Below are 23,491 nucleotides of genomic sequence, written 5' to 3'. Positions count from 1 at the left end.
AAAAAATAAATAATAAATAAATAATAAAATTAATATAACCCGACTTGACTGCAATGCACTAGATACTTTATGTTCGCTAATATTGTTCACACGAAGTTCAACGAGTATCTATAGTTTATAAATATCTTTTTTTTTTAATTATTATGAGACAAGCAGTTTGATACAAGAACTTTATTGAATTTGGATGGAGGAGTAAGTCATGCGTCGACAGTCTACTCCTACCTTGGTGGCCCAACATGTTTGAATAAACAGTGTGTTGTCCATGCTAACATCTTCTTCCGTCTAAATATTTCCCAAAAGATTCAATTGCTGATTGTGGTCAAAAGAAAATGAAAACAAAAGACTTTTCTACGGAAGCAGAGTAATTAATCAGTAAATTGAATGAAACTTATCATCTACTGAATCGGTGGCATACGAAGGCCAAGCACAATAGTACTACTTGAATGAAGAGTCATTCATATCCTGGAAAAGTTCTACATCAAATTTAAGACAACTAGAAATGATGGTTGGAAGTAATGCCCAAATATGGGGAAGAAAGCGTGAGAATTGGCAGTTATGAGGAAATGCAAGAGGGAAATTTGCAAAGCCATGACTGAGTGGAAAACCGTTCTAAGTGGGAAGTTTCTAAAGCCATGACTTCGAGTGGAAAACCGTTTTAAGAGGGAAGTTTCTAAAAGTCATGACTTCGAGTGGAAAACCGTTCAAGAGGGAGATCATTTTTGACATTTTTATTTTATAATTTTGTTCTATTATTACCCAACAAATGTGCTAAAAATATTAATTATTTTTTCCTAAGACTTTACAAAGTTTAATTAGTTAATAAAGTACGAAATTCTTGCAATATCCGCTCTCTTTAAATAGTTGGAAAGGGTTGGGGAGTCTCCAAACTCATCTTCAAGTCATAACGTTTGATATGAATGAAAGTTAGATTTGATTAATTTAAAAAGAAAAAAAAATTATAATTCCTTTTCGGAGAGATTGATCATGTGAATTACTTCAGTGTTTATAAATAATTTATAAACAAAAGCTAAATGCTACTCCTAAGCCAAAGCAAAGTCCATTGAAAAATGGGAATTAAGTTAATTTGACGTAGTACTTTTTTTTTTCCCTAAAAATAAAACAACAATTTTTACTTATACATGACCTACACTTTTTAAAAAGTACTGTTTTTTTTTTTAAATACAACTAGTGAATAAAAAAAATATAAAAAGAATGAATAGGTGTGCTCATAACCTTTCTATGCGAGGCCTCAATATTCATAAGGCCAGTAACAGCGTTAAAGCATAAAAAGCTTGTAGGCAAGAGCGGCGAACCATCGTCTTTGAATTTCATTTTGGCAAAAATCGTTAAAGCACCGGTGGAGTATTTAAAACTTGACTTCGAAACTAATTGGTGCAACACATGTAAGCCAATGAATAAAACACGACTACATAACAAAATCAATTAGAAACACACCATTAAATGACCACCACCTATCATTCACTAAAAAGATTCAATTGTCCCTAAGAACTTCAAGAAAATCTATAAATAAGTTCATCCTAAAAGAAGAGAGCATGTAAATTCAAACATCTACCTCCGAAATAGTTATTTTTACTTTTTACTCTTTGTTGAGCATCAAACACTATGAGTTTAGGAGAGAAATATCCTCGTTAGGTGAGAGGAATTTGCTGATTATAATATTGTGGTCAACAAAATAACATCGTCTATGGGAAATAGAGCAAAGATAACCATGAAGTTGTCTACCGAAATTGAAATGTCATCGAAATTTGTAAAGAGATAAGTCAAACAGAAGTAATTCCATAGGAAGTGAAGGCATTGGAGATTGAAATGGAAGAATATAGTGACAATCCAACTGACAATGATACAAATCTAAAAAGACAAAAGAAGGAGACGTTGGTGAAGTTGATGGCTGGAAGCTCATTCACTAAAAAGATCCAATTGCCCCTAAGAATTTCAAGAAAATCTATAAATAAGTTCCACCTAAAAGAAGAGAGGCATGCAAATTCAAACATCTTCCTACAAAATAGTTATTTTTCCTTTTCATCAAGCACTATGAGTTTAGGAGAGAAATATCCTAGTTAGGTGGGAGGAATTTATTGATTATAATATTGTGGTCAACAAAATAACATCGTTTATGGGAAATAGAGCAAAGATAACCATGAAGTTGTGTACCGAAATTGAAATGTCATCAAAATTTGCAAAGAGATAAGTCAAACAGAAGTAATTCTAGAGGAAGTGAAGGCATTGGAGATTGAAATGGAAGAATATAGTGACAATCCAGTTCACAGTGATACAAATCTAAAATGACAAAGGAAGGAAACGTTGTTGAGGTTGCAGGCTGAAAACTCCTATGCTCAATGCTTGTTAAGATTTGTGGTCCGTTTTAATAAGGTCAACCTTATTAAGAAGAGTGTCTCAATCCTTTATATATTGGTCATTATTTCGGTATTTTACCGATGTGGGATTATATTCCCTTAACATGCCCCCGCAAGATGGTTGCTCGTTTGAGCGGACCAATCTTGAAATCAGTGTGCTCATTTTTAGATATTTAATCGGATCGAATTGCTCGTTAGAACTTAATGGGCTCTTCTACCATGTTAAGACTTGGGGTCCATCTTAATAAGGTCAACCTTATTAAGAAGAGTGTCCCAATCTTTTATATATTGGTCATTATTTCGGTATTCTACCGATGTGGGATTACATTCCCTTAACATTGTTAAGATTTGGGGTCCATCTTAATAAGGTTAACGTTATTACGAGGAGTGTCCCAATCCTTTATATATTGGTCATTATTTCGGTATTTTACCGATGTGGGATTATATTCCCTTAACATGCCCTCACAAGATGGTGACTCGTTTGAGCAGACCAATCTTGAAATCTGTGTGCTCATTTTTAGAGACTTAATCGGATCGAATCGCTCGTTGGAACTTACTGGGCTCTGATACCATGTTAAGATTTGGGGTCCATCTTAAATAAGGTCAACCTTATTAAAAAGAGTGTCCCAATCCTTTATATATTGATCATTATTTCGGTATTTTACCGATGTGGGGTTACATTCCCTTAACAATGCTCTCTTACAAAAGAAAATGTCAACAACAAAGACTATACAAGTGATGGTGATAAGTGTATTTTATAAAATACACTTATTTGACTTGAAAATATAGACATTTATAGTTCTTTTGAACAATTATAGCATAATTTACTTCATATTTTATTTATTAGGTGAAACTCGATGAAAGGAAGTGAAATTGAAAGAAAGAAGGGAAAATTGGCAAAAAAATGACAAGATTCAAAGTTTGGGGACTAAAGTGTAAATACTCAAAAGTTGTGTCGAATCCCACGATGAAGACTCCAGAATGCTAGTGATCAACTAGAAGGCAAAAAGGAATGTTTTCACAAATCATTTTTCAATCGTACAAGTATGTTTTAGATTTTTAGTCGAAGATTGAGACTCATTTTTGACATAGTAAACATTCGAATTGACTAACAAAGTTATAGTCTTTTGAGTTATCTTTTCAATACACTTTGAAGCACCTTAATTAAATATTGAAAGAGAAAGTTATGATAAAAAAATTGAACAAGGCGCTGAGTTGGAGTAGCAAGTGGCATTTCACTCTCAGGGTAAAAGGCAGATTCGCGGAGCCATAGTGCCACTACATGGCGCAAAGGTGTCGCCTGCACTACATAGTGTTTTCATGTGTAATTCATCTTTTTTAAAAATTCAATTCAATTAAAACTCTTTCAAGACTTGAAGATGACATAGATACAACTCTAGATAACACAATTTGGGAGGAGAAAAACACATAATCATCAAGATCAATAAGCAAAGGCTAGGATTTGAAGATTTTTAAGATTGAAGAAGATTTTTGGTGCAAGACCCAGCTTCTTCCATGATCAAGATTTCAAAATTCGATTATGAACTCCATACTTTTTGTTTTTCTTTTATTATTATAAGCATCTAAATTCATAGTTATGGCAAACAATGTAATCTGTGTGTGATTTTTTATTCAAAATTCTAGTTCTATAATTGTATAACTGTTGATTTTTTTCATGAATTTAATGCTTTGAATTTATTGGTCAACTATTCAATGATTTGGTGAATCCATTACAAATTGATAGGTGAGTTATAGAATTAAACCACATAATAAAATTCGATAATTTATTATAATATATAGAGATACCTATATTATTTATTACAATCGCAAGATGAATTCCTAGAACTAATGTTTCGTTTAACTAAATATGATTCGCATAGACATATGTGATCGAATTAGTTAAATAGACTCAATGAGAACTTGAGAAAGGTAAATTGAATACTTTAGAAGAATTCGTTAGAACACTACAATTGTAATGAATCTTGATTGGCGAATTAAAGGGGATTTATAGGTAAAATTGCAAATCCTAGCATCCATATTCATACTTTTAAAATCCAAACTCTATAAATTGTGTATGTTTGACAATTTAGTTTAGTTAGAATAATTTAGAAACCAATCACAAACCTTATTATTTGTTTCGATCAAATTACTATTAGGAATAATTGAACCAATTGTTAAATTGTAGTCGTCCTGAGAATGATATTCGGACTCTTAAGTCTACTTTATTACTTGTTACGATTCGTATATTTGCTTGATATAAAAATCGACAACATACGGCAGAAAGCCTTTATGCATTGACAACAAAAAATGCCACCCCACGTGCAAAATTCGAAATTTCAAAAGTGAATCTGCAAGGCGCATTTGATAAAAATGACGTCGAGCCTATAACTAGCTTCTTCCTTGAGAACATCAGCAATATCTAGGTATCAAAAAACTGTGATAGTTTACCTGAGAAGAGGTGAAGAGATCATCAGATACATCCGTTGATTTGATGGGACTTGTAGAAGAGATCAATTCTCATGATAAAAGAGGCAACCAATTTATCGTGGTGAAAATAAAAGAGCAGAAAGCCCGATCATCTCTTTATATAATATTCCTCTATATGAGGAACATGAAGATCATACGAGTTGGATGACAATGATGAATACTTGCCATTTTCGAAGGAGATTATGGAGGTTCCAATTATGGAAAATTTCATTAGCTCTGTTATTGAAAAATATGGTGGAAAGTTTGATTCGATGTACTGCATATTTGAGCATATGGCTCAAATGAGTTTGAAAAAGGCAATCCCCACGCTTAAATGTCAGGTTTCCATTCAGCACTGTACGAACCTGCAAAGCTGTGGAAGCTTGATCAGAAGTTGGCCACATTTGAAGCAAGTCAAGTCTTGCTGGGAGCCTTCGTTAGGAGTAGAATAAGGCAATCACCGACTACAAGACTAAACGACATGAGACAGGAGCAGAGAGAGTCATTCAAGGAATAATTTGCATGATTCAGTGCAAAACTTATAGCTTGCGAGACCAAATCGGATGAAAAAGATAAGGATACCAGTGGAATGGATCGTAGATGAAAACTTCATTTCGGTGAGACGTTCACAAAAAAATTTGGTTACCATCAGCTGCAGATAAGTTTGATACAGAATGAGATCCTGACCAAGGATACAAATGAAAATACAAAGACAATTGAATAAGGTCGCACGAAGAAGCTCAGGGATAAGACAAATTTTTTGATGTATGTACTGAGACTGTCGAAATAGTAATATCTTCATTTTGACGAATATAAGGAGAAGGTACATATGCTTTCTTTGGCTCCCTTCCAGGTTATTATCGAAGAACAAAATCATTTTCCTAAAGCTTTGAAATCAAAGTGTCGAAAATTCATCATACCAGATATCACAATTCGGGTGAGTGCTTTGAAGTGCTAAAAATGGCAAGTCTATAAAGCTAGTAGGGAATTGGGCACGAAGCCTTCAAAAGCTTAAAATCACCATATTTAGGTACAAGAGGACTAGGGTGAGGAATGAGGCCATGGTACATAGGATTGTCACATGCATTAATCAATGGTCCAAACTCCAGACCTCCAATAAAAGAGATAAACACCATAATTGAACGCCCTTATGTCGTTGAGAAAATAATAAACGTACATATAAATTATGCTCAAGTTGCTAAAAAAACTTGCACTGGAGAACTTTTGGATCCAAGGTAATCCTAAAATCGCATCTCTTCCAATTATGTTTAATGATGATGATGAAGAAGGAATTATATAGTCCAATTGCGATACATTGGTTGTACGAGCAGCAATAGCTCACAATGGCCTTATGTAATGTCCCAATTTGTTGGTACGAAAGCGTCACTCAAACAATTTTACTTTAACTCTAGACTTAAAAATTATTTAAAATAATAATTTAATATAAGAATTTAAGCTACAAAATTCCTTAAGAACTATATATATATACACCAATGAATTTTCCATTAAAATCTACTTTTAGATAGTAACATAATATTAACATAATTTCAAAGGCATTTATTAAAGAAAAAAAGAGTCGAGCAAATTCATGCATATGCCTATTTTATTACGTGAATAGTGGCAAGTACATATCTACCAAACAAATAAAAGGTATAATAGTTTTCCATGTGTGAACTACTTTAGAAAGTAAGAAAAAGAGTAATCTGTTTTGATTTCTCATTTACGCACGATAAGTTTTAAAATAAACTCGTTAGCATAGTTATCAATGTCGAAATTTCATAAAATTTTAAGAAAAAGTACGGAACCTCTTATAATATGACATATCCAAAATTTGGCTTCTATCGGTGACATATGAGGCATTAAAATATTTCCCAAAATCCCGCTAACACTAACTAAACAAGTTGTTTTCTTTTTTAATTTTATAGGGTAAATGTCAAAATAAATTCGTTTGCATAACTATCAACCTCAAAATTTCATCAAATTTTAATGTAAAGTAGAAAATTCCTTACATAGGTCAAAAATTAGCTTCCGTCGGGATCATATGAGATATTAAATTTTTTTTCAAAATTCAGCAGCGACCCGGGTGAAAGGTAAACCGGTGTAATTCACTTAAAATAACGTATAAAATTCCACATACATCAAAATCACATTATTCAAATTTATTCAGTAGCTAATCCATGAAAATATCAAATCCAATTGGTTTCATCTAGAAATTCCAAGTAACAGTCGTGTTATGAATTTCTGAAGTCAAGGCTAAAGTTGGAAAACAGCAACACTAGCCAGTGCAGTTTACCTTAAGTGACATATAAAATTCTACTAATATCAGATTGACATGATTCCAAGTTTATTCAGTAACTAACCTATGTGGTTATCCAACGCTAATGGTTTTGTCTAAAAATTCCAAGTAACGAGTGAGCTATAAATTTTTAAAGTCAAGACATAAACTGAAATTTTTAGAAGACATCAATACATTAACTTCTTTTTTCTTTCTTTTTGTAAACGGTATTTAGTAAATTAACTTCTATAATACATATCTACTTTTAACATAACTTATTCATGAAAAAATATTTTTAAAATAGTTCCACATATGACGTCCATAGAAATCCATATAAAAAGAAACAACCGTCAACATTTCCTGATCTAATTAAAATTATTAAATCACCGGCTTCCTCCATAGAATGTTGTATCATTCTCTACCATTATTCACGCCCTAATGAAGTCCATTCAACTTGTAGGAAGGGAATTAATCCATGAGTTTGAAACTCAATAGATATCATCGGTGTATTTCATTATCAAATTAGAAATTTCGAACTATAGATTCATACCATCGCATGTGGATGGATTTTCTACAAAATTCAATTACTATACCATTATCATAACACGTGGAGTCAGAGAATGATCATTCAAATTATTGTAGTGCCAAAGCACTATACCCAGAGGTTCCATTTCATTCAAACATTTATCGAAAAATCATAATTTGAAAATGAAATAAACACTTGCACCTCTACCTACTTTTAATTTTCTTAGATATAAAAGAACAAAATATACATAAAATATTTCTTCTTCTCGCCCTTGTTATTCCCTTAAACTTAACTGGATATGAAATATATTTTTTGAGAGAAAATAAGATTAAATTCAGATTTGAGGAAGGGTGTACTGAAAAAGTAACTTTCATTTTTAATGAAAAACTAAATGGGAGAGTTATATTATCATTAAATTTGGCTTTTAACTAAGAATTTGAAGAGTTTTTAAGCCATAAAAAATTAAAACATCTACATGGTGATTGAACCTAGGTTGTCTATATGAAATATCATGTAAATAACTATTGAGGCAACTCAGTTATTCATTAAATCTTTCTAATCAAATTTACTTAACCTTAATCTCTTAAATTGTTGGGCTTTTAATTAACTTATGGTTTGGACTTTCATCATCTTAAATGGGTTGAACTTCCATAGCTCGTCTCTTAAATTGTTGGACTTTTAATTAACTTATGGTTTGGGCTTTCATCATCTTAAATGGGTTGAACTTCCATAGCATATTCTTAAATGGGTTAGGCTCGTGGTACTAAATCATTACAAAATAATAGTCAAATCTCATTTTATTTCTCGGACTTCTACACCTTGACTGTATGTTGGTAGATAATGATAGCTCTATGAATATTTTGTTCAAAAGTGCTTTCGACCAAATGAAGTTTGATCATCCCTGGGTACCCATGCCGAGCCCTTATAGATGTTTACTGGTGATAGTTTGGTCCCAAGGGGATAAATTACTCTAACCATTGAATTGGGCAAGAATCCAACAATGTTATATGAATATATAGATTTCTTGATAATGGACAATAGGTATGTGTTTAATGGAATCTTAGGAAGGCCTATCCTTAAGTAATTACAAGCAGTGACATTCATTCATCATCTTTGCATGAAATTTCAGACTCCAAAAGGAGTGGTCTGTAGAGATAGCAATCTGGTTATCCGGACCGAGTCAGCCCAGCTCAAAGCTTGGGCCAAGCCCCATTTTAGGGAGTCAGCTTGACCCCAGCCCGGCCCGGCCCATGTGCTCAACTGTTTAAATTAAAAAAATGAAAGATAGCCAAAAAAAATTAACCGGACAGCAGATTTGTTGGTAGCTTTATAGTTGCCAATAAAGCTACTTGTTGAGGTAGCATTTCTACTGTTGGGAAAAAAAAATTGAACAGGTTCGACTCGATAAAGCTTAAGCCGAAAAGATCGGGTCGACCTTTAATTTTTTGGCTGAACTTTCACTGGGCATGACTCGGGCGAAAAAAAAGCTTGAGCTAAGCCCAAAACAAGGAGTTTCGACTCGCGAGCTGGCTCACTCGATTAGTTGACATCCCTAGTGGAAAACCAAGCAACCGTGTGTGAGTGTTACCTCAATGGACTGAGAAAAATGGCCGAAAGAGCCTTTGAGAGTTAATACCACATTGATGATAGAAAATGGGAAGAACATGCTTAAAAATCTTAGTTTAAAAAAGCATGTATCTGATGTCGTAAATGGTGAGTTGAAAAATTCTCTTACTATATGGGTGATACTACAAGTACCAGGGGAAAGCATGAATGTCAAAACTGGAAGACTAAAACCAAACCATATCAGCTAAATTAGACTATCTCTTGGCCTTTACCACATCTCTACTTCCAAATGAGACCATTTAGCCCACTGGGATTATAGCCCCAATCTAGGCTGTGCTAATGTAGCATTAATTAATAGATAGAATTAAATGACTCATTTAATTTTACTTCTCTTTTAACCTATCATTTAGTGCTGCCTAGATTGGGGTCGCAACATAACATTACTCTTTTTTCCTTCATCAGAATCCACACCTTAGATTAGAACATCGTCTTTTTCTTTTAATCTACCTCAAACTCACCTTGAGAGCATCCACATAATTAGGCCTCAACATCAAACTTTAGCCACCGATTATCCTCAATTAGTTTCTCTAGGACCTCTGAAAAAATATTTTTAACAATAACAACATTATCCATTTGTAGGATAGCAATGGGCCGATCTGAGCCAGTTTGGCCCTTGCCCACGCGAGCCTAGATAAGTTGAGCTCATGCTTGTTAGAGCATGAGCGCAACTAGTGGGTTGACCCTAGCTCGATTACAAGGCTACTATTTTTATTTATTTATTTTTTAGAAAACCCTCATCTTCCTTCTTCTTTTTTTTTTTTTTTTTTTTTTTTTTTGAAGCTTGAAATTGGCTACTTAAATTTTGAGTATGTAGAGTTAAAATTGTATATGAACAACTTGTCACTATACAAAATAAAAAAAAAAATTGAAAACTATTAAGAAAATAATGATAAATTTCAAAATCATTTAATTTGATCAGATGCAATTTGAGAATATTGATTTTAAACTTGACACTCAACGCCTTCTCAATCTTGTATACACATTATACTTTTTAATATAGATCTTTGAGTCGTGATTTGAACTCGAACAAAACTTGACCATTTGCATTAAAAACATATTATGGAAGTCTTAGTAAATCACGTGTTATAACGAAAACAATGGAATATTGATGGTCGTGAAGTTTTCAAAATTGTAATATCTTCAATGCATGTAATCATAGATAGTGAATTATGTCCCTGTTTGAGTCACATTTTTACCTCATTAAAATGAAAAATATGACCGTTATCCATCACATCAAGCCACCATTTTTTAATTTCTATCTCTGGTGTGGAATCCATAACGGCCCTATTTCTCATTCTCATTTTCATTATAATGTGGCTCAAACAGGTTCTATAATTTTTAGGGTAGATATGACTGTTAAATGAAAATGAGCACCTGCCCGATATTATAAAAACTACGAGGGTGTGACCAATAATTACACTAAAATGTAAAGAGATGAAATTATGAACTCTTTCAGAAACAAGTGAAATTTTCAGGGTGAGAGTACTACGCAGATTGCGAGTGTTAGTCGGTCAAAGCATAGTACAGTAAGTTTGAATACATTCGTTTATATACAGGTGCATATTTGTATGATTTTCATGTTCTTGGTTGTATAAATTAATTCAATTTTTCCAGATGGGTATGTCATTTAGCTTCATACGAGATGAACAAACGATAGAAAAATTGAACAGAAGTGGGTTCTCGATATAATTATTGTTGGATTTTGAACTTGTTTTGTGTAGTAAAGTGAATTCTTCTATTTATACTTTTTATGGTGAAGCTCATTTAAACATTTGGTCTACCAACTTAGATTTAGAAAATTGAAATTTTTTATAAGGGTTTTTTTGTGAAATTGAACATTTTTACCAAATAAAATTTTAGCTATTTTCAACAGATGGAGATGGATATGGAACTGCCTTCTAGCCGAGACACAAGTACTAAGGATATTGGCAATAGTTTGGGTGAAACTGATGTTGAGAATACTGGGGATGGAGTGGATTTTAATGTGGTTAACAATAAGAAGCCTCGAAATGGCATGGAATTTGAAACGAAGGAGGCAGCATATTCGTTTTATAGAGACTACGCACAATCTGTTGGATTTGGTATCACTATCAAATCCAGCCGAAGGTCAAAAAAGTCGGGCAAGTTTATTGATATAAAAATTGCTTGTTCTAGATTTGGGAGCAAGCAGCTGGGTAGCATGACTGTTAATCCACGGTCGTGTCCCAAGACAGACTGCAAAGCAAACATGCACATAAAAAGAAGGGCAGATGGGAAGTGGCATGTATATAGTTTCGCGGAAGGGCATAATCACGATATTTGTCCTGATGATGTTTATTATGCTATCAGGGGAAGGAACAAGCAGAACTATAATTCTGTCTGTCGAAGAGAAGGAATGCGATTGGTATTGGATGAGGATGATTTGCAATTATTGCTTGATTATTTAATGCTTAAACAAGCGAAGACTCCAAACTTTTACTATGCGATAGATTTTGATAAAGAGACACGAATGAAAAATGTATTTTGGGTTGATCCACAAGGTATACATGATTATGTATATTTTAATGATGTAGTTTTCTTTGACACTTACTACATCAAGAACAAATATAAGATCCCCTTTGTACCTATTTTGGGGGTGAATCATCACTTTCAGTACTTATTGCTTGGATGTGCCTTAATTGGGGATGAAACACCATCGACTTTTGTTTGGTTGATGCGCACTTGGGTTAGAGCAATGTCTGGGCGAAGTCCTAAAGTAGTTATTACTGATTATGAAAAGTCAATGCGAGAAGCTACAGAAGAAGTTTTTCCTGATGCATCCCATCGTTTTTGTCTTTGGCATGTATATGCTGAAATTCATCCAAATATAGGTAATAAAGTCAGTTGTTTTGAAAATTTCACAAGAAAATTTGACAAATGCATATATAAATCCTTGTCAGATGAAGCATTTGAAAAGAGATGGCAGAAAATGGTTGATAAATTTGAACTTGGGGATGATGAATGGATTCGTTCCTTGTATGAAGACCGTGGAAAGTGGGTTCCAACATACATGAGGGATATTTTTCTTGGAGGATTATGTACAATAGAACGATCTCAAAGTGTCTCCTCTTTCTTTGACAAATACATTCATAAGGAAACTACTTTCAAGGATTTCATTGTTAAGTTCAAAGAATTTTTGCATGAAAGGTATGAAGAGGAAGCTAAAGCTGAGTTTGAAAATCGGAATATAGAACCTACATTAAAATCTCACTCACCTTTGGAGAGGCAAATGTCTGCAGTGTATACACATGCAATTTTTCAGAAATTTCAAGCTGAAGTTTTGGGAATTGATTCTTGTAATACTGAAAGGGAAAGTGAAGATGCAGGCTCTGTAACATTTCAGGTGGATGATTTACAAAAGCAGCACAATTTTATTGCACTCTGGAATAAAGGAGAAGATGTTATCTGTTGTTCATGTCGTTCTTTTGAATATATTGGTTTTCTTTGTAGACATGCCATGTCTGTTCTCCAAATATCTGGTGTCTCCTTTATCAAATCTGACTATATATTAAAGCGATGGACAAGAAATGCAAAAATCGGGGAGAGCAACTGGAGAGCATCAAATAGGCATAATTCTAGGATCCACCGTCTCAATGATCTTTGCAAACTTGCTACTAAATTGGGTGAAGAAGGCTCTTTATCTCGGGAAGCTTATGATGTGGCATGTTATGCAGTAGATGCAGCTTTGAAACATTGTGTGGGTGTAAACAGTTCTATTAGAAGTGTTTTAGATACTAACAAATTGACCACTCTAGGTTTTCAAGATAACGGAGAGAAACAGGACATCAACATAATGAGCAATGCATCAAAGAAAAAGAAAGCTTCAAGAAAGGGGAAGGTCTGCCTGCGCTTTACTTTCCATAGATGCTGTGGCTACAATCAGAGTGAACTTTTGATTACAAAATTATTATTAGATTAATTGATATTTTTTGGTGTCTTGTAGGGACGAGGCGAGGTTGAAGCATTATCAGTTCGGATTCTGGATAACAGCCAGCACATGGTTTAAATGCACTGCATTTCTACTTATTCTTCATGCTATGCACATTTTATCTGTAGTCACCTATATTACTCTGTATATTTAGGAGCAGGTGAGTCCTAAAGCACTCAGCCTAGACAACACTTATGTTCCGCAGCAGGATATGCAAGGGATGGTGAGGCATGTATTGAGTTTCGTTAACAAATATTGTAAACAAGCTTCCTTGTGTATACCATGATGCATACTTACATACTGTTGTAGGTATTAGGTTCGAGACGGCCAACTATATCTAGCTATTGTGGTGTCCACCAGAGTGTTCAAGCATTGGTAGTGTTTTCTGTTTCCACCCTAAGATATATTAGCCCAGAGGATTTGGCATTCACGTGTAAATTGATCATTAGATTGGTGATGTCGGCAGGGGCAATTAAATTCTCTCTCTTCGTTGCGGGATTCATTTTATGACAACCAACCGAGTATGCAGGGACTGCTGGTATTAGCTTTTGTTGTTACTCTGATGTAGTGTATTTGCTATAAAAATTATATTCAGGCCTAAAAGATGATCTCCCTGGTGCTTGTAAATTATTTTACAGATTCAAATTGATGTAGGCTGAATATTTGTTGCTTTTTCATTTTTATCCTAGGACAATTTGGACTTAGCATCGACACGTGTTGGAAATCATACTTCTCAACATAGTCTTCACACACAGGTAATGATTTTAATAAATATTGCTCATTTTATTAACTGAGTGATTCATGTAGAAACGCTGTAATTCCAGAATGATTTGCATTTACAGGGTCAGCTTGGTTTCAGAGCACCATTCTTCCAAGGTTGTTTCGACTTCCAGGTTAGCCTGCATGATGTGGTATTTATATGAGAACTTTGTTATTATATTCAATATTTTCATGTTCTAAAGGAACATTCTGATTGGTTCCCTTTTACTTCAGGAAAATCCCGTGAATTTGACTTCAAAACATTTTCAAGATAAACATCTTTCTCAATAGTGATGATCATTTGCTGATCTCCTCAATATAACTTGAACTTAATCATTGTACAATTGAGAAACTACCCTATAGATTGTTAATGTAATAAGTAGGTTAGGTTAAGGGTAGTTTAGACTTTTATCTTTCCTTAGTTTTGTACTATATAAACCATTGTAATCTCATTTGTTAGCCCTAAGTTTGGAGGCTGCCCCTTTCTCCATTGTTCACTGCCGTTTGCTTCTTCTCTTTTGTTTGTTTGTTTGTTTATCACTTTGATTTGTTGTTTTCTACATGGTATCAGAGCGGATTGGATTTTGGGATAAATTTGGAAGGTTCCTTTCTCGGCCTCGTGCCGCTTGTCCGGTGGTTAAAACTTTTTGATATGTTTTGGAAAATATGGGGCAGCAGCTACTGTGGTTTGAAATTTTTGGTCGGGTGTTTGTATGTTTCTGGGCGAGGCTTTGGTCTTCTGGGAGTAATGGAAATCTGATGGTTGTGGAAGGATGGTGCCGAGAGGATTGGGATAAGTAAAGCGAGGTTTGTAAAGCCGCTTGTGGTGGCCGACCATGGTGAACCCGACGTTTGATGGCAGTTTTTCGGAGTCGGCTTGGGCTGTATCAAGAAAGTATTACTGATAGGTTGTTGTGATGAACGCTGGTCGGTTGGTGGTTTGGCAAGATGGTAATGGCGAAGGTGCGGTGAACTGGTTTGAGATGGGGTTCGATGGGGAAGTTTCAATCGGCTGCTTTTGGTCAATTTGGTGGTAGAGGTTCTGTGGCGACATTTCCTTGGCAATTATGGAATGATGGGAGGCACTTCTGTTGGGTACGTAGTAAACGTGGTGAGAGAGGATGGTGAAGAGGCTGTGAGGGTTTGGAAAGTAGAGATGGTGTGATTTGGGCCTTTGTGCTCTGGACTCTTTTGTGACTATGGGCTGTAGATTGGTTTTGGGTCCTTGAGTATGCGGATATTGGCCAGCTTAATGATATTGTTTCTTTCCATTGATTAGTTCTTGGGCATACATGAAACTGTATATGTCATGGGCCAATTGGATTTTGGAATTTGGGTGGCTGGAAAATATAGATTGGACTAGTTGATTTAATTGGGCAAAATTATTTGGTTGGGCTTTAGTGTGTGTTTGGGTTTTAATTTGGATTTGGATTAATTGAATTCCTTGTTGGGTTTGGATATTTTGTTTATTGGGCTTCTTGTCTTTTGGCCATGTGTATAGGGGGTATTAAAGAAAAGGGTCTTTTTGGTGGGGAAAGTGATACGTTGCGTGCTTGATGAGTTGCTGAAGATAGGCAGGAAAGATGGGGGATGTGTTGTTGGTTTTGGCGTATGCCCAGTTTTTGGGATTGAAAATTTGGTTTGATGCTCAGTTTAGGATGCAAATTTCATTTGATGCCCGTTTAACGGGATTTGAAAATTTCGTTTGTTTGCCCAGTTTATGGGATTAGAAATTTCGTTTGGTATTTGTCCAGTCTATCTGGAGTTTGGAATTTGGCATAGTCAGTTCTTGAAATTGGTATGTCAAGTTCATTTGGAATTTGAAATTTGCATCCGTTCGGTTTAGCTGAGATTGTGTGGTTTCGTTGATTATCTGCAGTTTTGCATTATTACCCTATCTTTCGTTGTTATCATTGCAGTTTGTTAACATCTTCATGAAATCCAATTCGGTTTATGGTTTTCGGCTTTTCGCTTTTTGTTTGTCAAATTCCCGTTGCTTCTTGCTGTAGCATCGTGAGTTCGAGGGAGGATGTTAATGTAATAAGTAGATTAGGTTAAGGGTAGTTTAGACTTTTCTCTTTCCTTAGTTTTGTACTATATAAACCAATGTAATCTCATTTGTTAGCCCTAAGTTTGGAGGCCGCCCTTTTCTCCATTCTTCACTGTCGTTTGCTTCTTCTCTTTTGTTTGTTTGTTTGTTTATCACTTTGGTTTGTTGTGCAAAACTAAGGAAAGATAAAAGTCTAAACTACCCTTAACCTAACCTACTTATTACATTAACATCCCCCTTCGAACTCACGATGCTATAGCAAGAAGCAACGGGAGTTTGACAAACAAAAAGTGAAAAGCCGAAAACCATAAATCGAATTGGACTTTATGAAGATGTCAATAAACTGTAATGATAACAACGAAAGATAGGGTAATAATGCAGAACTGCAGATAACCAACGAAACCACACAATCTCAACTAAACCAAATGGATGCAAATTTCAAATTAAAACCCACACACACACTAAAGCCCAACCAAATAACTTTTGCCCAATTAAATCAACTGGCCCAATCTATATTTTCCAGCCACCCAAATTCCAAAATCCAATTGGTCCATGACGTATACAGTTTCATGTATGCCCAGGAACTAACCAATGGAAAGAAACAATATCATTAAGCTGGCCAATATCCACATACTCAAGGACCCAAAACCAATCTACAGCCCATAGTCACAAAACGTGATAATGTGGTTCGTCTAACTGTTGACTCCTTGACCATCTACTTCTGAAAAATGAAATATATTTTTTAGTTTAATATGTAATAGTTACTCTGCAAATCTTCATTTTTCAGATTACAGGAGATCCCATGTTATTGTTAATGTATATCATTTTTCAGTCTAATATGTAATAGTTACTCTGCAAATCTTCATTTTTCAGAGTATAGGAGATCCCATGTTGTTGTTAATACATATGAACTTGATCATGACGGTTACGGGATTGCAAATCTTGTATATTTCAATTTCAGTTTTTGTAAATTTTTCTATGATACATGGACCCCTTGAGAAAATTACTTTAATCTGAAGAAGCGAACTAACCAGTAACCACATAAAGCTAAATATCTTTTATTTCTTTTGGCTGAATATGTTCAACAACAATTGGTGATGAGATATCATCTGAAGAAGCTTTCCGTAGCCATTTTGTGGCGACACGTGGGAGAAAAAAAGGAAGGACAGGGATGAGTTTCTCTCTTTTGGCTTTGCTGGTCTTTCATTAACTAACAGAAATATCAGTCAATCTGCTATATTTTTGAAAATAAGATTAAGGAGATGGCTCCATGTGCTCTGATTCATTATTTGGGATCTGATTCAAGAGCACTACCAAAGCGTTTCGAAAGTGGGGTTATCTTGACATAAGTCTGCAACTAGTCTAGATCAACCTAAGTTAAATGAAGTCTCTATCCTTCAGCTTAAAACATAAAATATGAAACTCTATACACCTTAAAGTTCATAGGCTAACTAATGTAGCTGTAGGCATAAAGGTAAGGGACCGAGATTATATATTGCCGCAAAAGCGGAATTGACGGAGTTGGTTGAAAGGTTTTACCCGTTGACTTTTCATATGTCATCCCATCAGTTAGATAGATATCCTTTCAATGAAACATAGGTTAGTGAAAGGATTTTGGAGACCCACCGAAGTACGAAAGCCTGGATCTTGTGATTCATATTGGTAGAATACATGACTATTCGGAGAGCTCACGCATTTGCGTTAATGTGTGGGATTAATATTTAGGGATTAGTATTACCTCTTATCTTTTCCCCTCATTTTCAGAATATTGAAATAATTGAATTTTCCATTTGAATGGAGTTGGAGGAATGAAGAAGTGCCTCGATGGGTAAATTTGAAATCTTCTGATTTGCTTATCAGGTAAAAAAAATCTTGGACCAAACTAAGATTTGAAATTCTGGTGCAGTGGCTAGAATGCTAAGGTGGGGTCTCTGGCCCTTGCTTAGCCCAGCTCAGGTCTGGCGAGACCTGTCAGGGGAGACCGGTAGTGTGGGGCTGGACTCCCCAGTCTTATGGCCTTTCGAGCGTCTTTTAATTTATGTCTGCTTTTGTAAATATCCAAAAAACATTAACCCTTGCCTGGTCAAGGGATGTGGTCCAAAACACAAAGGCACGTAGTTGAAATATAATTCCCGTTTAATATGCCATTCATGGTTTTCCTTTTATTGTCTTTGTGGCCATTATGGCCTCTATTTCTTAAAATTCATTTTTCTCCAAATTTATATTCAACCACAAATTTCATAAGATCTACAATTTATCAGTTGTTCAACTGCATATTTCATCGGCTTTTATCGAAGTCTACTAAAAGTCTAATTTTTATCCAAATCAAACTAGGGCTTTGTGTTTGATAAAGCTTTTCTTATTTATTTTATTTTATTTTTTATTTTCTTAGATTATAAGATGTGGGTTTTATGTAATGTGAGAAAAATTGTGGATCCTACTATGTGTAGATTTAAATTTTTTTGACTAGTTTATAAAAATTGAAAAGCTGGAGAACTGTGTATAATAACTTTGTAGAGTCTGAATTTTTTATTTCAATTCTTTTCGATCTTGTTGGGCATTCTATGGAATCAACAAACTAATCGATCACGTGTTCTTCTTCATTTCTCCGCTGCATACCAGGCCTTTTATCGTTTGATCGTCCAGCCCAACCTAGCTCCCATGGAGCTCCTGTCGAAGGAAACACAGGCCTGTAGCCATGCATCTACCATGTTAATGCTGTTAGTCTAGAATAGTAGAGCAAGTCAGCCTCAATTTTGCTATATGAAGGCAACTATTAAGTACAACAGAAGGGGGAAAAAAATTTAAAAACTAAAAAAAATGGTATTCATACTAGTAAAAAATCAAAACTAAGCCCTTATTTTAACTATATATATTTAATTAGGGTTTGTTTGATTACAAAGATAGAATTTGGGTAGAAAGAAAACGAATTTCAGAGAATTGAATTGCCTAGAATTTGTTTTCTTGGGAATTGTCAATTATAATGTTTTTGATTAGTATAAATTTTCACATAGAAAATGTTGAAATTTTCTATCTTTTGGTCTTCATTTGACGCTGTTTTCTATGAAGATTGTCATTAAAGGAACAAAATTTGTTACAATTGAAGATAAAATTTGTTCCAATTGCCAAAAAAATAAAAAATAAATAAAAGCTGGAAAAATTGATTTTCCACAAAACCATGGAAATAGCACGTGTGGAGGAAAGTTGGAAAACAAATTCCATGGAAATTTCTTGTAATCAAACACACAAAAATGGTGGATTTCATGGAAAATGAACCAATCAAACAGGCCTTTAATATACTTTTCTCTTTATTATTTTCAATCATACATTCTTGAATAAAATAATATTACACATAAATTTAAATTTTTTTCTTTCTTTTTTTACCGTACATTCTTCAAAAAATAACTATTTCAAAGTCCCTTTTTTTCCAAATTCTAATTTTAAGTAAGGACAAAAGGGGGCTAAATTTGCAAAACTAATTTGAAGTTTGATAATTGTCTTTCACGCTTCAAAGGAAAAAAAAAACGCCTCAATCACAATGAAATTGGTAACAAATATTCTTCAAACTTAGGGAATGAAAAAGATGAGTTCCTTGACATTTTTAAGTACCATATAAACTGTATGTAATTTTAATTACGCAAAGTTTAAAGTACTATTATACCATAAAGAACATCTTCAATTGTGATGTAAAATAGATTTAAATTATAATTTAGAATTTTAAAGTGGTCGAAAACCTCTCCAATGTAGAGATACAAAAAATGCATTTTTGGGTTAGAGAAAAAAAAAAAAAAAAAAAGGTAAAAAGTGGATTTAGATCTTCCCATTTAAGCAAAATTTGAATTTAGATCTACAGAAATATAAATGAGGATGTAAAAGTAACTGTCGAGAAATTAATTTACACCCAATTTTATACCATCATGAAGATGCTCTATGAGTGTATAGTGTATTTCATAAAAGAAAAAAAGTCGAACCCTTATCCAAGTTTACGTGTGCGATTTTGTGTGTAGATCATTGCTTTCAAAAATCAATTCAAAACCAAACAAATCTTATCATATTTCTTTGATGTGATATATTCAACGACAAATATACAGTCATTGTTTTATCTTATACCAAAATGCTAGAGAACTAACACTCTTAAGGTTGTACAACGTTGTACCTAAAGTCGATCCGTGTGTGAGTCTCAACCATATATATTTAACATGCGTCCAATTGAGATTTTGGATACATCTTTGACATTATTACAAGGTTTATATGTTGATTATTTCTTTCATATTTAATCGACGCAGTATTTGTATTTTCAGCATATCTCTTACGATAGTGATTTGTTTGAGAGTATTAATATTATAATTTTAATTATTTAATTGAATTTTATACGGATCGAATTGCTCGAGCTTGTTGGACTTTGAATAGTGCATGATTATTATTATTTTTTTAAGTTAATTGATATGATATTTACTTATCTTAGCAACGATCATAAATCCTCAAAAACTCTCTTGTAGTATAGCAATATTTTAACCTTGTAAAATGTTATAAAATTACAAAAATTGAATAAAACGAAAATGTATTTTCTATTTCTAAGCATTATTTATGGATTTTGCAATCGTAATAGCTGTTGTTAATACCCTTTAAAAGAGCTTTGCATTTTTTCTTTAAAAGTTCACATAGACAGTTTGGAAAACATCATTTTTTTATATCTACAAGTGGAGATTCCTTTTCAAAATTAATATGTGATGTTTAAGTGCACTAAGAAAATGGATGTACTTTTTTTTTTTCCTTTTCTTTTTTAATGAAGATAATGTTTTGATATAACTGATTAAAGTAATCGACGACTGCTTACCCTTAAATAGATCACTCAATTTAATAATAAAAACTAAAAGACATAAGCAAATTGGTGAAGAAAATATTTATTATTAGATGCTAAAATATCTGGTATATGCAACTTAGGGGTGCATTCAATTGAAATTTTTAATGACTTTTTGAGATTTAAAAAGTTTAGAGGTATTCAATTGAGACTTTTTGAAACTCTCTAAAAGTTAGTGATGGCAACGGGATGAGTTCGGGGTGAGCCACCCTGTTTAGCCAAAACCCCACCCCGCTTAGATGGGGCGGGGCGGGGCGGGGCGGGGCGGATTGAAAGTTTCAAATTATGTTATTATTAGATAATAAAATACAAATTCAAAATGAGTTTTTAATGATTGAATTGTCTAGAAATAAATTAATTTAAATTTTTTATTTTTATTTTTATCTTCACGGGGCGGGGCATCCTCACCCTGCCCCACCTTGTGCTTTGCGACTGGGCGCCCTGTCTTGCCCCACCCGACCCGCCAACCTATTCGGGATGAGTTTTTTTGCCCTATTTGGGCGCGGGATAACTTGTAATCCCTACTAAAAGTATTAATGTATTCAATTGAAACTTTTATGGACTTTTAAGAAGTCTCTAAAAGTCACAATGTATTCAATTTGGACTTTTATAACCTTTTAAGAAGTCTCTAAAAGTTATGGTATATTCAATTAAAACTTTTCAAAAGTCTCTATAAGTTTTGTGGTATTCAAATTTTAATGATTTCTAGAGATTTTTATAAAAGTTTCTAGAGTACTAACTTTTAAACAGAAAGTACTCATATAAAATTTTAAAATTTGTCTCTCATTAATCACGAGATTTTGAGAGACTTTTACAGTAAAAAAATTCCTTCTTTCAATCCTCCTTCTACGGATAGGTATGATTAAATTTTTTTTATATTGATTATATTTATTTTCATTCATCTCTCCCTCTCTCTCTCTTGTTTATCTCTATTTTCTATGAAAAATTAAATTGGATTCTTGTAATTTTTTGTTGTTTGTAAAAATTATCTATTTTTTATTAAATTATAAAATTTTATATGAAAATTTTATAATTAAATTTAAATATATTGATTTTTATTTATTTTTAAAAGTACATTATATTAATAATATTGAATATTAAATTTATTGTTTATCATATATATTAATAATTTATTATTATTATTTCTTTAATTAAGGTCTTAAATTTTTATTCTTTTAATTTTTTTTATTATATGTAAAGAAGGAAGGAAATGGGAAAAAAAGGGGAATTTTGAGAACGAACACCTCGTATATGAAAATTTTATACCATTATTCTAAATCCATGTGAATTCTGTTTCAAATGAAAATTTTCAAAAATCTTTCAAATTCTACAAAAGTTTATAAAAATTTTAAAATGACACTCTGTAGAAGTCTACAAAAGACTTTCACTAATTTCATACAAATCTATAAAAATTCACGAAATCCACAGAAGTCATCACTTTAAAAAAGTCCACCGAAGTCTTCAAAATTTCCAATTGAGAGTACACCCCCCAGTAATTTCCTTATATAATAATTGATTAATATTACTATAGCTAATTATTCAAACTATGTACACTTGGTGGAGTTTCGTTGGACGGTGTATTTGACAATAATTTGGGAAGGCTTTTGCCAAACGAATAGGGCCTCGATGTCCAGGGTCCTATGTGGTGCCCTCCTATTGGGGGGTCGCCTGTGCGGGGCAAGAGACCCCCAATAGGGGAGCACCACATAGGGCCTTGAACATCCAGGACCCTGCCCCCCAAGAATAGTCCATTTTGGACTATATATGGTGGTCGTTATTGTAATTCTAAAATATTAAATTTTCAATTAGATTTATTAAATTATTTCCTTTTTGTTATTAAACAGTCCATATGGTACACTCGCCAATTGCCAGCATTTTTTTTAACATAATTAGTTAAACACTATTTTATGTGTAAATCCTAAATTTTCTTATTGTATTTTGTACATGCATGATTGTCATCATCTGTCGAATTAGTTAGTGAAATAAACATTTGTATATTGTAATTGATTCTACACTAATTAATGCACACTTCAAGGCCCCCCTTTGCTCCAAATTGGTTTATAGATATACTAATCTAATTTCTTTGTCACGGTGGTTAGGATAAAAACTTCCTTCTACTTACATGGCAAGAAAACCTTATTTACTGTGCACATGATAAAAATTTTCCATTGATAACATAACAAGACAACCTTACTTAAAATAATGTTATTTACAGTCACTCACTATTGCAGTCATTTTACATGACACGTATGTGAAGATTAGTGATTTGACATATGTGGCAAGAAAAAACTATTAAATTAATATATCAAATTACAAATCGCCATGTAGGATGCCACGTATAACAACTATCACAGTGAGCGACTATTAATATCATTACTCCCTTATGGTTCTCTAAAATAGTTATATACTTGGAGAACCATTGCTTTCAGTTCTTTCTATTACATCAGTAGTGAAAATTTTTTATTTTGCCCACAGTGAGCAGGAGATTAATTCTGTATAGATATATCTAAAATGGTTGTGTAATAAAAAATTCTTTACTATTTTTTAGTAAGAAACAAGAAGAAAGTGGAATTTAGTATGTTTTCGAAACTCGAAAAAGGGTTAATA

At 33.5% G+C, this 23,491-nt stretch overlaps 1 protein-coding gene across 9 annotated transcripts; it reads left to right on the top strand.

The window, feature by feature from the left end:
• Window positions 1–10,708: 10,708 nt before the first annotated feature.
• Window positions 10,709–16,860, top strand: LOC111380246 (protein FAR1-RELATED SEQUENCE 2-like). Of its 9 annotated transcripts, none has more exons than XR_002700158.1 (9): window positions 10,709–10,794; window positions 11,142–13,124; window positions 13,230–13,286; window positions 13,375–13,437; window positions 13,531–13,589; window positions 13,681–13,752; window positions 13,904–13,969; window positions 14,057–14,125; window positions 14,208–16,860. XR_002700158.1 is itself a non-coding variant. In XM_023003755.1 (9 exons), the coding sequence occupies exons 2-9, from the start codon at window positions 11,142–11,144 to the stop codon at window positions 14,262–14,264; spliced, it is 2,433 nt and encodes an 810-aa protein (XP_022859523.1). In that variant the 5' UTR covers window positions 10,709–10,794; the 3' UTR covers window positions 14,265–16,860. The 9 variants fall into 9 exon arrangements, 5 of the variants coding, with proteins under 5 accessions (XP_022859523.1, XP_022859520.1, XP_022859522.1 ...); XR_002700157.1 differs by having other exon boundaries at window positions 13,369–13,437; XM_023003755.1 differs by having other exon boundaries at window positions 13,524–13,589.
• Window positions 16,861–23,491: the final 6,631 nt, after the last annotated feature.

Source organism: Olea europaea, unplaced genomic scaffold (genome assembly GCF_002742605.1).
Source record: "Olea europaea var. sylvestris unplaced genomic scaffold, O_europaea_v1 scaffold2112, whole genome shotgun sequence".
Taxonomy (NCBI): domain Eukaryota; kingdom Viridiplantae; phylum Streptophyta; class Magnoliopsida; order Lamiales; family Oleaceae; genus Olea; species Olea europaea.
Note: the sequence above shows the minus strand (reverse complement) of the source record. Positions and strands in the feature narration are given on the sequence as shown.